The sequence below is a fragment of the Poecilia mexicana genome, unplaced genomic scaffold, assembly GCF_051168715.1.
Source record: "Poecilia mexicana isolate PSO_F unplaced genomic scaffold, ASM5116871v1 scaffold_10, whole genome shotgun sequence".
Taxonomy (NCBI): Eukaryota; Metazoa; Chordata; class Actinopteri; order Cyprinodontiformes; family Poeciliidae; genus Poecilia; species Poecilia mexicana.
Window position 1 is genome coordinate 22,349,116 of NW_028263379.1, and position 15,950 is coordinate 22,365,065.

General features: G+C 42.1%; 1 protein-coding gene across 2 annotated transcripts in view; it reads right to left on the reverse strand.

Annotated features, from left to right (window-relative positions):
* Positions 1-15,950, reverse strand: part of atrx (ATRX chromatin remodeler) — a 36,356-nt gene that overhangs the window by 16,101 nt on the left and 4,305 nt on the right. For both annotated transcript variants that reach the window (XM_014987580.2, XM_088009659.1), the window contains 27 exons: positions 15,788-15,849; positions 15,649-15,698; positions 15,442-15,551; positions 15,266-15,346; positions 15,064-15,173; positions 14,908-14,975; positions 11,305-13,652; positions 10,916-10,982; positions 9,964-10,112; positions 9,710-9,871; positions 9,514-9,628; positions 9,289-9,394; positions 8,855-9,031; positions 7,550-7,691; positions 7,358-7,467; positions 6,830-6,976; positions 6,548-6,725; positions 5,568-5,705; positions 5,188-5,363; positions 4,978-5,095; positions 4,056-4,186; positions 3,806-3,900; positions 3,181-3,320; positions 2,228-2,381; positions 2,035-2,135; positions 1,262-1,370; positions 1,004-1,181 (listed from right to left, as the gene is read on the reverse strand). In XM_014987580.2, coding sequence (XP_014843066.2) covers positions 1,004-1,181; positions 1,262-1,370; positions 2,035-2,135; positions 2,228-2,381; positions 3,181-3,320; positions 3,806-3,900; positions 4,056-4,186; positions 4,978-5,095; positions 5,188-5,363; positions 5,568-5,705; positions 6,548-6,725; positions 6,830-6,976; positions 7,358-7,467; positions 7,550-7,691; positions 8,855-9,031; positions 9,289-9,394; positions 9,514-9,628; positions 9,710-9,871; positions 9,964-10,112; positions 10,916-10,982; positions 11,305-13,652; positions 14,908-14,975; positions 15,064-15,173; positions 15,266-15,346; positions 15,442-15,551; positions 15,649-15,698; positions 15,788-15,844 — 5,517 coding nt within the window. In that variant the 5' untranslated portion in view covers positions 15,845-15,849. The remainder of the gene's footprint in view (positions 1-1,003; positions 1,182-1,261; positions 1,371-2,034; positions 2,136-2,227; positions 2,382-3,180; positions 3,321-3,805; positions 3,901-4,055; positions 4,187-4,977; positions 5,096-5,187; positions 5,364-5,567; positions 5,706-6,547; positions 6,726-6,829; positions 6,977-7,357; positions 7,468-7,549; positions 7,692-8,854; positions 9,032-9,288; positions 9,395-9,513; positions 9,629-9,709; positions 9,872-9,963; positions 10,113-10,915; positions 10,983-11,304; positions 13,653-14,907; positions 14,976-15,063; positions 15,174-15,265; positions 15,347-15,441; positions 15,552-15,648; positions 15,699-15,787; positions 15,850-15,950) is intronic.

Genomic DNA, 15,950 nt, shown 5'->3' on the forward strand with positions numbered 1-15,950 from the left:
TTATGAAGATCAGAGGTAAAACTTTATTTTTGCATTTACCAATATTATTGCGTTTCGCATGTTTTCTTTGCATTGTGCAGTACTTTGCAATGCATTAAAAAAAATGTTACTAACGAAATGGAAACAGTGAGAAAAACTGCTGGAAAAGTTTCCTCTTTCTTGGTCTGCGCCGTCCGCAGTCGCCCCCGATTCATCCTTTGGGTTAAGGAGTCTTTTTATGGCTGAATGACTCGTTAACCAGAAACAAGTGGCTAAAACGTTTAAAAGACCTTTCAGTCAAGAGCACTTACGGCCAAATTTTATTTCACCCCTGCAATTTCTTCCCCTTAACACTGCACTGCTAACAAGGACATAGAACAGCGTTTCTCAATTCCAGTCCTGGGCCCCCCCTGCTCGGCGTATTTTAGAAGCGTCTGTTTCAGAACACCTGACTCAAATGATGACCTCCTCTGCATGCCATCAAGCAGTGCAGAAGCCTGTTAATCACCCACTTATTCAAGTCAGGTGTGCGGCAAAAGGGAAACACCTAAAACATGCAGGGCAGTGGTCCATGAGGATCAGAAATGAGAAACACTGGGGGAAAAAAACAAACAAAAAACACATCAACAGGCCGTCAGATTTTCTTGGGATTATTGGCAACTTGAAAGAGTCTCGGAAACAGGGATGGGCATTTATCCTAATGTTTGTCATTTATCTTGATAAATTTTTCGTGAGAGTTTTGAATTATCATCCAATCGATTGTCTTTAAAATCCCCTAAAACTGTCCTCGTCTCCACTGTTTATCAATGAAGGCATCAATGAATACCATGAATGTTTCTCCAAAGCAGTATGTATGTTTGTGGGCTTATACGTACTGTGACACACAGTCACAGTCATACATCCAGCTAAGAAAAGATGCAATAAATAGTCCTTATTGTCATTTAACAACATCACAATATTAATGCCCAATATTGGCATCACACACCGAGTCGGAACAGTCAGGGGAAAAAAAAAAAGAGCTCACCTGAGCAAGGAACCTGTAGACGTAGACAGGTTTGACCTGGCCAAAGCGATACACCCTGAAGATACTCTGGATGTCGTATGAGGGATTCCAGGACGCGTCAAAGATGATGACCCTGTTGGCGGCCACCAGGTTGATGCCGAGGGAACCGGCTCGGGTGGATATAAGAAACAAACGCCCCCTGAGTGAGACAGAGAGAATATTACAGTAACATGATATTTTGTGTTCTGGTGTTTATTGGAGATCGACGAAGCACCGCACCTTGTGTTACTGGTGTCATTAAAGTCCTCGGCCCACTTCTTCCTGGTGGGGGCGTTGGTGGAGCCGTCGAGGCGGTAATAGTCGATGTTCCTGAACCATTTTCCTTCTCCTTAACAGCCAAACATATTATTAGAAATTAAGCTTTTCTTTTGCAAGCAAGCACAATTTAAATCTGACATCAACTTTGGCTTTTCCTTGTGCAAATAAATAAAAATCTTATGGATTATAAGAGTGCAGAGAGATGGCTACGTTGGTTAAATGCAATGTTTTGTCTTGAAGATGGCCTACTCCGCCCACCAGCCTTAATAACCAACGTTTCGGCATGTTTTCAATTACGGCACTCTGATCTTTTCATTACAAAATTACAAACCCTTGAGCAAACATTTTTTCACGGAATAAAAAAAAAAGAAAAAGAAAAAAAAAAAAAAAGCCCGAGCTCTAATCATTTTCAAAATGAAAGCAAAAACAGCTGCTGAAGTTTAATTAGAAACATGACCTTAAAACAACAGCAGCAACGTGCATGTGTGTGTATCTGAGTGGGTTTAAGGGCAACAGGCAAACCACAACCAGCAAGAAACATGCTGGAGAGCTTCAGCATCCTCTGACGTGTGCTTTATTTTTCTAAGTCTAATGCACTATTCTAAACCAAAGTCAGTAGCTGTTTACTATCAGATATGTTATGTAATTTCAGCATCTTTTAAATAGAACAGGTAGCCACAGACAAACATAAGGCCAGTTACTAAAACTCAACAGAAATACAAGTGAAAGGTAACCTTTGTACGGAGAAAGTTTTTCATCCTCCTCTGTTCTGCAGGAAAGTTCTAGAAAATCTTCTATCAGGTCCAGAGAGATGAGCGACTGACTGAACACCAACCTGATGATAAGAGTGGTCTCAATGTTAATTTAAAGCACTGGGATTCGACGAAGCCACGTTTCTTATGTTCCACATAGCAAAAGCATGCTTACACTTTATCTTCCGTTTCCTCAGCCATGCGCAGGATCTCAAAAAGCAGCGTCATCTTTCCTGAGTGCTCCAGGATTTCAGAGTCGGCCTCTGTCACAAACTCCTTGTACCAGTCGGCAGAGCAGGGACTCCCTGGCGTGGAGTTGGCTGCCCGGGCTGCTCGGGGTAGAAACACAGATCAAGGCTCGGCTACATCTCTACGCATCAGACGTCTTAAAAGAATTCGGACATCAAGTACTTCTTACTGAAGTTTATGTCTTTACTGGAGATGCAGGAAATTCCCTGCAGATAAAATAATCCTGTACTCAACAACTGACAGCAGAACTGTCTGGTGAGGAAGAGCATTCCTAAAGAACGACTCCGACTTGTATTTGTGAAACATTTTCTGTCTTTATTGAAGTGCGAGCGTAGCATTTTGCAGCAATTAATCCCTCAATTCAACCACGCATTTGCTTGGAAACGAAATGTTTGCTTCCTTTCTGGGGAGTGCCACCTGTGCCGCACGTGGGAAGTGTTATAAATGGGAATGTGGATGACTGGCCAAAACGACAAAAACCAGGTGTAGCTTAAGTATTTTAGATGGTAAACAAGACATTATCAAAAGCAGTCCAGAATCCTTCAAACAAAAAAACACTCGGTGAATTAGCCCTTTTAGTTTAGTGCCGAATCACAAACTGCAAATCAGACATTAACATCTGGGTTACTAGACAGCTGCAGCGTACAACAGTTGTTTTCTTTATGTAGCTCTCGTCTCATCTGTCCAAGTACTCGGCTCAGGAACACAAATGATTAAAAAAAAAAAAGATGGTGGACATCTGTGTTATTGGTTTCAGACAAGGCCGTGCTCTTTGTACCTCAATAATATTTCGCAGGGAAGCTTTGGTGAAAATAATCGCATCATTTAATTATACTCTGGGTCCAATCTCACAGCAAGGACGAACAAAAACAAACTTACGTTCTTCAACCGGCTCGGGTTGGCTTCGACCTTCTCCGTTCCTGCCACGAGAGCTGCTGTTCCACTCCTTGATGACCTCCACCTCGTCACTGTCCGAGTCGTCGGAGCCCTTCTTCCTGCCTTTTCCCTGCTTCTTTTTCCTGTTGGAAATGCAGAGCAGTGGAAGACAAACGTCGGGTTGAGTTACTGATCCGAGATGTGAGAAAGATGAGAGAGGTCAAAACGGTTTACAATCAAGAGGGAAAAGAAGTACACCTTTTCTTTCCCTGTGGTTCTAAAAGCACAATGGGTTTCTCTACGTGAAACTATAATAGGAAAAAAATAACTTTGTAGAAAACTCAACTATCAACCCTTCTTGAGTCAAATGTGAGCTAACCTGTCATAAATATGTTTGGGCAGCAGAAAAATTATCAAATCTATAACAGAATGGCTTGGGAAAAAAAAAAAAAAAGATCAAATCAAGTCTAGATATCAACCTGACTGATATTTTATTCTGGGACCTGAAAAGTGCGGTGCAGAAACAAAAGGCCACAACCGTCAATAAACAAAGAGGGACTGATAGTCGTGCAGAAAACTGCTGGCATACAGCTATGATGGGGGGGGAAAAAAGTGAATCCAACTTTACTTTTTCGCCTTCTCATCCTCCGAGGTCAGACTCATGGAGGATTCCTCGGTTTCTGAAGCGATGAATTCATCCATGCTGTCTTCGTCGAAGTAACCCTGAACCGAAACGAGATATAATGCGCTGGTGTAAAAGAACACGTGGGCAATTTGATCCGTCAGTAAAACATTTTCAACAGCTTCCCCACTGTCCGCGTGCGATTTGTACCCAGTTTTTAATATAAAATTGAATGTTCCTCTTTCCCCAGCCGTACCCTGTTTTCTTTACTGATGTAGTCCAGCTGAAGGCACCAGGGATGGGTCCAGATCCTGCTGAGCATCTGGAAATCCTGGAAGAGTTTGGTTCCCGCTCGGCCCCGGCCCCCTTCCAGAGCATTCCCCACACCTGCACGCAAGGGGGGGAAAGGGAGGAAAAAAAAGAAAAAGCACACGCAGGAAGATGAATGTGTGTTCACCTCACATGCGGCATGATCTCAATCTGCTCACAAGCAAACAAACCAAAATGATGCTTTTATTTCCAGCCTAAAACTATAAACTAATTTCTTGTTCTGATTTCTGCTCTCCCCCCCCCCAACCCCCCGTTTCTTCTATGTCACAAGATGGCCTGTGGTGACCCCAGGAAGTGAGAGGTTACCGTTTACAGCTGAAATTGGCCTGAAGACCCCACTGTGAAGGGTCCACAGCCACAACATCAGCACTGTGGTCAACTCAGCCTAACGAGCCGGGGCGCATACCACCAATCCCCCCCCACCGCATACCAAGCTCTCCTGTTCTTTGTTTTTGGTTTTGGTGTAAAACCTCTGGCCCCTACTTCAGCTAGATTTCTCTCCTTTTTTATGCTCCCACATCTCCCCCTTTTCTTCTGTTCCCTCTCTCTCTCCCAGAGCTCTTCATTAGGGAGAAACGTGGGAAAGTGGGCTTAAAACCTGCCTGCGGCACAGTGCCAGCTGCCACTTCAACTCTAATACATATATACACACACACGCACGTCCTGGGCCACAATCTGACAGCGAAGTCCACTAAACTACTTAATGCATGACAATAAATGAGAGAGAGAGTCCAGAAGGGCTTTCTGAAACCCCTCTCGGTGGAACTGACATCAGGTAAAGAGAACGTTTACTGGAAACACGACGCCCTGCTGCAAAAGATTAGAAAAAGCTCCCCAAACATCCTCACCTGTGAAGTGCTCCAGGTAATGTCTGTAGAGTTTGCACTGGAGCGGGGTCATTCTGATCGACAGCACATACTCGTGCTTGGGAGGCAGGAACTTGGTGAGCGCCGAGTAATCTTTCCTCTGAGCGGGGAGAAGGAACAAAGCGTTATGCCAAGAGGTGAAAAGGAGAAAGGTCGAGCAGAGGCCGAGTCCGTTGGTTGAGAGCTTCTTACCTGAACGCAGCCGGCCAGCATCTCATAGAGGATGTGCGCCCTCTTCTTCATAATCCGGACGTCATGCAGCGTCGAGTCGGCGCACTGGCCGTTCTGAATGGGGTTAATGAAGCGGTTTCTGAACTCCTTCACCGACCCGAGCAAGTTTTCCTTGATGAAGTTCACCATGCAGTGGTCTGAAGAGGACACGTTATATCTTGAATTAATTAAAATGCATCATTACTGATCAAGCATTGAGAAATTTATAGAAACATCAGGTTCAGTTTGAGCTGCCGCCTGCTGCAGCAAGATTTTAACTTTTAAATCTCATGCAAAATGCTGAGAATTTTTTTTCTTTTTAAATCTCAATTTTGGTTTCTAAGACACAAAAAATGTCTCACATTCAATGAGGTTGTTTTGCAGAGGAGTTCCAGTCAGGACGATCCTCCTCCTCGTCCTGATCGAGTTCATTGCTTTGGAGACGGCAGAAGCCTCGTTCTTCAGAATGTGGCCTTCGTCGCAGATCACCAAGTCTGGACCTAAAATTAAGACAATTATACATCATCAGCTTCACAGAGACCTCTTTTTCAGCTACAGTAAAACAGAAAATCCTCAAATCCAGACCCAGAAGAAACTTGTTTTTAAGCCACAATACAAACTATGGCATTGGGCACAAAATCACTGTAAAATTTGGAATCATGCAGAATTAAGAAATTTGTTAGAAAAAGACTTCTATACTTCACAAAGAAAATTCCTACATAATCTCTGCAGGTGTCTAATTATCAATGGGTCATATCAAAACAGAGAGGAAGCAAATCAATGTTAGCCACAATTGCAGATGATTTAATAGTGATAAATGTGTTCATTTCAACTAAGAGGGTTTTTTTTTAACTTTATGCTCATAAGTAAAGGAAAAATACTAACAAGTTTATATTACAAAAACATTCAATTATTCTCAGTAAGTGTCTGGAACTTTAGACATCAACAAAATTCAGATTTTTATCTCCTAAAACAATGTGTTAAAAGAAAAAGACGTTACAGCATCTTGTTGCACATTAAGATCAGCTTCTTTTGCATAAATGAATTAGCTTATTTAGCCATAAAAAGTAACTAAGTTAAATCAAATTTAGCTAGATTCCTTGCTTTACTGTCCAAAATTAGAACAGACTATGGTCCAGAGTATTTTCAGGCCAATTCTGATGGCATTTTTCATGCAATTTTAATCAAAGGAATTTGCTTTGACCTTATTGTTAAATCCAATCTGGACCTTAGAGAACCTCAGATTTAGATTACCTCACACCTCCATCCCAACCACCAACCTTCCAGCCATAATAAAGCCACAAGGGATAATTTTTTTTTTTATTGTTTACACAAATTGTACCTGGATCCACAAGCGTTTTCTGAAACGTCTCTTTTAGCTTCTTGCTCTTGATGTTTCGTCCCTGCGTCAGATTTCTGTACATCTCATAACCTATGATCATAACGCCACCCGACTCCTGCCACTGCTGGAGAGCATAGGCTCGCTCCTGAGGCCTCTTAACTGTGGCTAGCTCTGTTACCTGTGGGGGAGAAATACACAAATCATCAAATATAGACATGTTGTTTTTTTTTGCCAGACTGACATCAGGAGCAAAAACAATAAACAAACAGGAGCATTTCTTACCTCGAGGCTCTCCTCATCCTTCAGTCCCACCTGCCATTTCTCAAACTCATTGAGCCAGTTAAGAACAGTGTTAAGGGGACAAACCACTAGAGCTGTGCTAAAGTCGAGCTTTTCACAGAGCAGCAGGGTGTGGAGGAACGTCACCACCTACAGGCCAAGACGGGAACAGTTAAAAACGGCCACATCGCACAGCTTTGGAGATAAAAACAGCACCTATCAGAGGTATTCTGTCTTGTGTATTTGCAATATGTAGCAATGTTGTAAGAAAAATCCAACTCAGAGAATTACTTGGAGATGTTTCGGTGCAGCAGCTGAATGCAGTGCGACATTAACAACAAAGTCTCTAGCAATTTCATGCAGTGAAGATCGCATGTAAATGTTGGAGGAACAAATTGAGACAAATTTAATTTTCTTTATGTAAACAAACATGTTAAAAGATACAAATTTGAATGTCCTGTAAGTGTTGCTTTTAACATCAGTCCAGCTTCGGTAAAATGTAAAATCCAGACAAATGAATCCATTTCTTACTTGTAGAGTTTTTCCTAGACCCATGCAATGAGCCAGGATGCAGCCAGAGCCTGCAGACTTCTGAATCTTTTTCACAGACTCGCAGCAGCAGTCCCACATAAACTGAACACCTGAAACCAAGCACAAGACTGAGTGGGAATCGTTTCAGACTGGCCTGAAACTTTCATTTTCATCCCAGCGGCATTCACTCACCATCGACCTGATGAGGCTTGAGCTTTGTGACGAGGCTCTTGTGCACCTGAACCAGCGGCTCCTTGGTCTCTTCGTCTTCATCCAGGACCAGCTTGGTGGTGATGGGGCACGCCACCTGGGAGGCTTCTTCTACTACGACCACCTGTAGGAGGATTACGGGAAGATAAAAATCTAATAATTAGAAAAAAAGTTTTCCAAGTCATTTTAAAAGGCTAATTAAACCATTTTGAGAAACTGACGAGACATGACTGGATTTTTTCCAAGGCAGGTTCTGTGATGCTATCACTAATGGCTCCCCTACCTGCAGAAGACAAAAAAAAACTACTGGACTCAATCAGCTGATCAGGCAGATTGATACAGCTAGCAACACTAGCTTAGCTCGAGCGTCGAGCTAAAACCGATGACAATTAAACAGCACCAAATATAGCTTCCTTTTGTGAAAGTGAGAACGGTGCTTTTAAAACATTTCTCTATTAAAGGTAAAGTGTAGAGGCCAATAGTTCATGGGTAACGACATTAACCATGTTCCAAGTTTAAAAAAAAACTGCAAAGTTTACATACCAGTTGTTGTACCCACTGATCGGGTTAATGGCTATTAATAAAAGTAGACCACAGCATCATATATTACTGAATTTTACCCAAAGAGACATTCTCATTTTGAGACATTTTTCATATTGGATTTTGTAAATGTTCCCCACTTGTAAATTGTTCCTTAAAGCATGTTGTGCAAATTGATGAAAATGATTAAAAGAAAAAAAAAAAAAAAAAAGATGAACATGAAAAAATCTCATTCTTACTCTGGTAGCATTTCAAAGTACAGTCGTACTTTCATGAGTTGTATTTAATGAGGTTTTACTTGTAAATTTTGAACCACTCAGCTCTCCCACTGCCGCCACCTGGTGGCAGCAGTATTGCATCTTTCTCCAATAATTGATGCCCACAAGAAACAGATTGTCGACCTGTTTCAGTTTGAGCTTTCCTCATTAAGATTACAGCACTAATTTTATCCTGTGAATCATTTATTTTATAAAAATCCTAATAAAATCAGAATTTCAGCTCTTTGTTTTCCATTTCCCACTGGGCCCAGTTTAAAAACCTTGATCTGAAAGGATCAAGAGGCCAAAAAAAAAAAAAAAAACAACTGCATTTTTATTCATTTTTGCATGAGCATGAAATTGGTCCTCAGCAGCGAGGCACACAAACATGAGAAAAATTCAACATAATCTTGCTATGGTAAATGTCACAGCACACACCTTGGTGTGTAAGGTTTGTTTTCCCCAAAACAGCAGGAACGTCCATGCTTACCTCTCGGAGTTTCTCCCTGAGCGCCTCCCTCTCAGCGATGCGTTTCCTCCTCTCCTCTTCCTCCTTCAGAGCGTCTCTCGTCTCTGTCCTCAAGTTGTCGTCCTTGAGGATTTTGCGGATCTTTTTCCGACCTTTGCGCCCCTCTCCATCTGCATCCTCACCATCTTCCTCTCCGCTCTGTGAAAAAGGACATTAAGCTCAGCTCTTTGATCTCTAGCCCTCTGGTGCAAAGAGCTAGTCCTTATTATCAGTAAGGGAGCAAACCCCAAGATCCATTTATGGGTCCAATAACTCTCAAAACACACTGCAGGGTAAGTTTAAAGAAAGTTTAGAAGCTTTGCATGACTTGACTAGTAAACTTTAGTTGAGTTTGCCTCCACCACAAAGCAATCCTTCCAGAAATAAGACATTTTATGAGGCTGCATCTAAAACACCTTCTCGTTATTGCTGGAGGAGTCGTCCTGAACTTTGATTCTGCGTCGCTTCTTTTTCTGCTGCTTGTAGCTCCTCTGATTCTCATCTTCTCTCTTCTTTGCTGATCTACAGAAATAAAAACAGGAAGCATGTTTTATTTTCTTCTTCTTTTATGTCCACCAAAAGAAAACGGGTCTAATCAACAGAAAGTAAATGACCGCTTGGACAAGATCCCGCTTTCTCACCTGGTCTTTCGACGCTTGCTGTCCACCTCCGAGTCACTGACCTCCTCACTCATCCCCGACGCAGAACCAGACGCCGACTTCTCAAAGTCTGAGTCTTCAGAGTCGTCGCTGCCAACTGCCAATTTATAACAACGCAACAAAGTCACTTACTGGTTTTCTCAGTTGGGGAGTCCTGTTGACAAAAGCCAGAATCTACCTTTACGTGAAGACTTTTTCTTGCTGCCCTTGCTCTTCTTCTCCTTGCTCGAGTCTCCAGATTCACCCTCGCTCAAGGAGAGCTTATGACGGAGCAATTTGTGCCGACTGCCGCGCTTCTTCACATCAACGTCAGACTCAGAGTCTTCTGTAAATTCATCGTCTTTCAGGACAGAAGCAAAGATTATCAAAGGATAGGAGGCAATTGGTCTTCTTGAATATTTCTGCACTTGTATATTTCGGTTTGTACTGTACCTCGCTCCTCTTCGTCGTCGTCCTCTTTTCCTTTTTTAGCTTTCTTGGAGAATTTCTTTTTCGTGTCTTCCTCTTCGTTGTCAGAGGAGCTTTCTGCTCCTGAAGAGTAACTGGACTTTATTTGTGCAAGAAGCATTTTCTTTGCAATCCTTTGAGAAAAAGGGAAACAAAAGCCCCATTAAAGATGTCATGCATTTTATCAATCAAAAACAAGCACAAAGTGTTTTTAGCTCCACAAACTATCAAAGTTCAAAGTTGAAACATAGTCAATCGGTTGGTTTAAAGTAAGTTAGAGCAACAACTAAATGCATTTTTAATGAGCAAACATTTCCCTAAATGAAGAGATTACTTGCAGACAAATTAGTCTGAGCACCTTGATGTTGCTCCACTTAGTTATTTGTTAATAAAAACGTAAAATATTACATACTGAAATGTTAAGATTACAAAATTCTGCAGCAGAGAAGCTGTTTGGGTTTCAGCCAGTTAATGCTGCCTAACTGAAGGAGTCCGGGGAAATAAATTATTCTTCAGCATGTGAGTGTTTAAGGTTAAATAAAGCAATAAGCCATCAGAAGCGGGAGCACCCAACTAATAGGTTTAACATTTCTACTTAACAACCTGTAGCCTCAATTAGAACCAGCATTGCCTGTTTTCATTCCTCTGATTTTGTCACAGTGCATCTAGAAACTTCTGAACATTTTATTTGTGTTTTATACAACAGACCGACACAAACTGGTGCATAATTATTGAATGGAAAGAAAAATGATGACTTTCAAGACAGGTAGCAACGTCTACATTCAGGGTATCCTAAGTGTGTAGAAAGACATACCCTGTTACTTTGATACCCATAAATAAAATCCACTGCGACAAGTTCCTTCCCAAGTTACGCAATTAGTAAATGGAGGTCACCTGTGTGTAATTATTAAATATCTTCGATGCATTTCCCCAGTACCTGTTCTCAGGGTCGTCGTCGTCGTCTTCAAAAACTTGAGAATCGTCTTTAGTGTCTACCTCGTCTCCTAGCAACGAAACAAAACACAGCATTATTTCCCAATGAAGCCATCAGCACTTTTATTATGAAGTTCTTTAAAAGTAAAATGTACTTCAGCTCACTGTCAACGATATTTTCTAATTACATGAAATTGTGTGTGTGTGTGTGGGGGGAACTAAAATCGCGGCATCTCTGTAAAAAAAAAAAAAAATGAATGTTTTAGTGCAAACCGGAGAGGCTCCGAGACTAAAAGAAACTTTGTAGAAACTGAAAGCAGCGATGAGGAAAGGCTTCGGCTTTGCATATTGGGAGAAGCCAAGTGTAAACATGTCTACACTGAACAACTTTACCTGAGGACTGACTGAAGACTCCACTGCCTCCAAGTACATTATCCTCCACAATGGGTTTGATCTTTTGCTGGTCACTATCCTCTCCGGAGTCACCTCCAGCCTCCTCTTCTTCCTCCTCCTCCTCCTCCTCAGATGAAGACTGTAGCTTGGAGGCAGCTTTTGGGCTCCTTCCCTTCCGCTTCTTTTCATAAGATCGCTTCTGCTTCTTTTCAGACAAGTCTTTTTCATGGCCCTTGGAGTTCTCCTGTTTCTTGACGCGGCTAGACCTCCTCCTAGCTGTGACTGCTTTGCTCTTACTCTCCACATCCGAGTCGGAGTCCGAGTTGTCCGAGCCGGCTTGCTTCTTCTTCTTGGACGTCTTCTTGTTTTTAAGCTCTCCATCTGAATCAGAGTCCGAGTTGTCCGAGCTGGCTTGTTTCTTCTTCTTCTTGGACGTCTTCTTGTTTTTACTCTCTCCATCTGAATCAGAGTCCGAGTTGTCCGAACCGGCTTGCTTCTTCTTCTTGGACGTCTTCTTGTCTTTACGCTCTGCATCTGAACCTGAGCTTTCAGACTTCCGTTTGCGTTTGGTTAGCGTCTCTGTGTCCTTCGAGGACGTGTCTGATTTGAAGAGACGCTTTTTAGCCTTTGTGCTTTCCTGTTCCTCGTCTGTGCTGCTGTTGCCTGTTGCAGCTTTCTCCAGTAGAATGGCAGGAATTTCGTCTGAGTCAGAGTCGTCCGATGTTTTCTCTGAACTTTTGGTCTCTTTTTTAGGGTTACTGGATTTCTTTGATGGCTTGGCCCTGGCCTTGCTGTCTCCGTCAGATTCTGACTCAGAGGAGTCCTTCTTGCCTTTATTTTCTCCTTGCTTCCTTAAAGGAGTGGTCTTCACCCTACTGGAGCGGCGGGTCGGTGGTGGGCTGTCAGCTTCTTCTGCTCTACTAGAATCGGAGTCTTTCTTATCCTCGTCTTTTTCCTTACTCTTGCTCGGCTGTTCTGCGTTTTCTTTGTCCTTCGACCTAGAGGACCTAGAACTGCTGCTTTTGACAACTGGTACAGGAGTCAGTTTGACTATCAGGTTCTTAACTCTGGGTTGGGGGCATTGGGTTTCTGGAGGATGTTCATTTGACTTTGTATCCACGTCTTTCGCTGAACTGGTATCGGTCTGTGAGAGCAAGGAGGAGTCAGCGAGGCTCTCCACCATCTGGAAAAGCTCCTCAGGTACTGAAGGAGGAACAGACATAATGTCGTGATCCAGGGACGTTTCAGCAGTAGACACTGGCTCACCGTCAAAGACCTCGCTCTTAATTGTCATTTTGGGGATGCTTGTTTCTGTTTGGTGGTCTTTCATTTCAGGCTTATTGGACACTTTGTCCTCTGACTTTATGTCCTGCTGGTTATCTAACACTTTCATCCGTTCGTCCATCGTTTCTGCTTCATCAACTGAATCCGTTTCGTTAGACGGCTTTTTGGGCGACTCTTTTGTTGAAACCTCCATTTCGTTAGCCAGCTCTTCAACCGTCTCCGTCTTACCAACTAAATCTGCTATACTGTCCTGCTCCTTTGACACCTTTTTGGTTTTGCCAGATTTACAAACTGAATCATTCTCATCAGGCGGCTGCTTAGTCTCCTCCTTCATTTCTTCTGTGTCACAAATTGGCTTGACTTCATTATGCTGCTCACCGTCCTCACCAGGAAGTGAATCTGCAGAACAATCCATCTCATTGTTTTCTGCAGGTTCCACAACATTGCCAATCTTTCTCGCATGTTGCCCTTCGGTACCATTCTGCATCTCCATGTTTCTGAACTCGGGCTTCAAAGCCTCCTCCAAGGCATTGTGGGCTTTCCTCAGATCTGAGAGCACCGCCTTGAAGGCTTTCAAATGTCGATACCTGATGGTGGCGTCTGCCTGGTCGTCGGTCGCCTGCTGGATGAACTGAATGAAAGTGTTATTTAACCCGGTTGTAGTTTCAACAAGCTTCTTTGTCTTCTTGATTAGATCTTTGGGTATCTGCAGATTTTTATAGGAGAAAGTCATGGTCCCCAAGCCTTCACTGTGTTCTTTCCCATTTGCGATTGCTTTCTGTTCCTTGGGGGATTTCTTCTTCTCTTTCTTGCCTTCACGCTCCTCAGCTTTATCCGTTTTTCGTTGCTTCATTTCCACTTCCTCTTTCCTCTGCATGATGCTGTGGCAGTTAGAGACCAGATCCTGGAGGGGCTCGGACCGGCACACGTAGCAGTGCCACTTGGAGTTCTCATCCGTGATGCTGGACAGTTCCTTCCTGCCCAGGTTGCGCAGTATGCACTTTTTGCAGAAAGCGTTGTTGCAGTAGTCACAGCAGATTAGCTTTCCACCCTCAGCACACCATCTGAGGACAAAGTTTAGACAATATTTCAAGTTAAACAGTGAATACTTTTTTACATGTTGCTTTTAAAGCTTTTTTTTTTTTGAAAGATCTAAATACAGATGATTCGGAAGAAGCCAGACTCATAAAGGACTATTCCATTCTAAAATATTTTCTACACTCAGACAAGGATTTGGCTCATGCAAATATGTTCAGCAGCAGTTTTGTTCAACGTTTTTGTTTCTGGTCATCTTTAATCGCATTAGATTGCTACAGTTGTTATATTATTAGCCATGAATTACCCAAGGCTTGTGTACTGATAATTTCTTTACTATCCAGTAGCTGATGGAGCTCTCAGCCGATGCAAAATTTTCTGTGTTAATTTGCAAACTACCTTATACTATCCAGGAAGCCTACTACTTCACTGCTGCAGATACAGGAATGTTACTTTTCTTTTTCCCCAAACAGTGTCGGTTCCAGTGCTACCAATACTAGCATCTAGGCTACATAGTCTGTCTCGCAGGCAAAACAGGTTTGCTAAAAAGCTACAGGAATATGAAGACAAAAGACCAATTGACAGGTCAGGGAGAAAGTGGTGGAAAAATTTAAAGCGGTATTGGGGAAAAGATAGAAAACTTTGCATTATTTTACTTCCACTTCACAAGTAGGCACTGCTTTATGTTGGTCTATCAAATTAAACTCTCAATTAAATACACTGAAGTTTGTGGTTGAAATTAAAAGGTCAAGGGGTGTAAATACTTTCGCAAGGCATTGTAACGCATCCGTTTAATTCTGTGTAAGAGGATTTTTAGAAAATATATTTAATTGTTTGTACAACCTGAAAAACAGAATTTACTTTGCCTCTTGCAGTCGTAGTTAGATTTATATAAAGGTTATTGTATTTTTACTCTGCTGGAATTTAGGGAGCATTTAGAGATGAGGAGAAAGCTCCCACCTATTTTCAAGGTTTCGAAGGTCATCTAATGGTTACACTGCTGCTGATCCGAGCCAGGAATGTTGGTTATCAAAATCCTTTTAAGAAGCCTCCAGCATTAGAAAGTAGTAACTGTCTAGTTATAGCAGAATGGACTGAACAAGCACAGAGCTGGTCACATAATTCTTGCTGTTCTCATTCTTGCATTCACCCATTTCTGCTTGGTAACTAAGAGCGACAGTTAATTAGACAAAAGTCCGTTTTATTTATTTTTTTTTCTGTTAACATTCTGACATTTTTTTACTTCAGCATGTCACGAAACAATTTTCTTTCGGTTGTCTCCACCTGCATTGCTCATCCATTCCATCAGAATCCCGGCCGATGTCATCGCTTGTGTAGTATTTGAAACATGACTGCAGAAATAGAAATTAACACGATCAGCAATGCGTAAACAGTACAAATATTTAAGAAGTTCACTGAGATAAAGTTACATTTTAATACCTTGCAAATGAGTACTTTGAGCATAGGATGCTCGTACACAGAGTTGCGCTGAAACTGGTTTACTTGTTTTCCGCAGGCTGTGCAGTTAACTTTCTTCTCCAGGGTATCATCTGTGACCAGCAAATTAAGCGGTTTCTTATTTTTTTCTAATATTAATGCATCAGATTTATGTTGAAACATTTGGATAAAAGCAGAAGATCACCTGTCTTTTTCTGTTTGAAATCCACTCTGAGCTTCATGGCACCTTTGCTTTCATTCCCACTCGGTTTCATCACTAAAGTGCCTGAGAAAATGAAACGGCAGAAACGCAAAGATCGCACTTCATTCCAGCTGCAGCAGAACTTACAATGAGTCCAACTCACACTGCACAACTCTTACCTTTAGATCCACTGCCTGTGTTACTGTCAGAAGTGGCTCCTTCGTTTTCGCTGTTAGTCGAGGCGTCAGAGTCTTTATGTTCTGTGTGCTTTGTTACATTGGTGGGCTTCCTAAATTGTGTAGACATGCATCTTTAGTACTTTAAGCAGTACCAAATACAGCAGCAAAATAAAAGACATATACATGAATTAAAAGTCATTTTCTAACCTCCTGCTTCGAGAAGAAGACGGTTTCATGCTTTCTGATGAGCTCCCAGGCTGTGCGGAAACCAGCATTTATTTTAAGTTTATAAACAATGAAAAATATGTTTACGACAAGTGTTCAAACTTGCAAACGGCAAACTCACCTCCTCTCCTTTCTCTCCCATTAGATCTAGGTTTGATTCGGAAGAAGCCAGACTCATTTTACCTGGAGAGACAGACAGTTTTGTGAGCGCAACGATAACACATTAATGCATTCAAGTCACCAAAAACAATGCAGTCATTTTATGTTCTTCATCAAGTGCAACA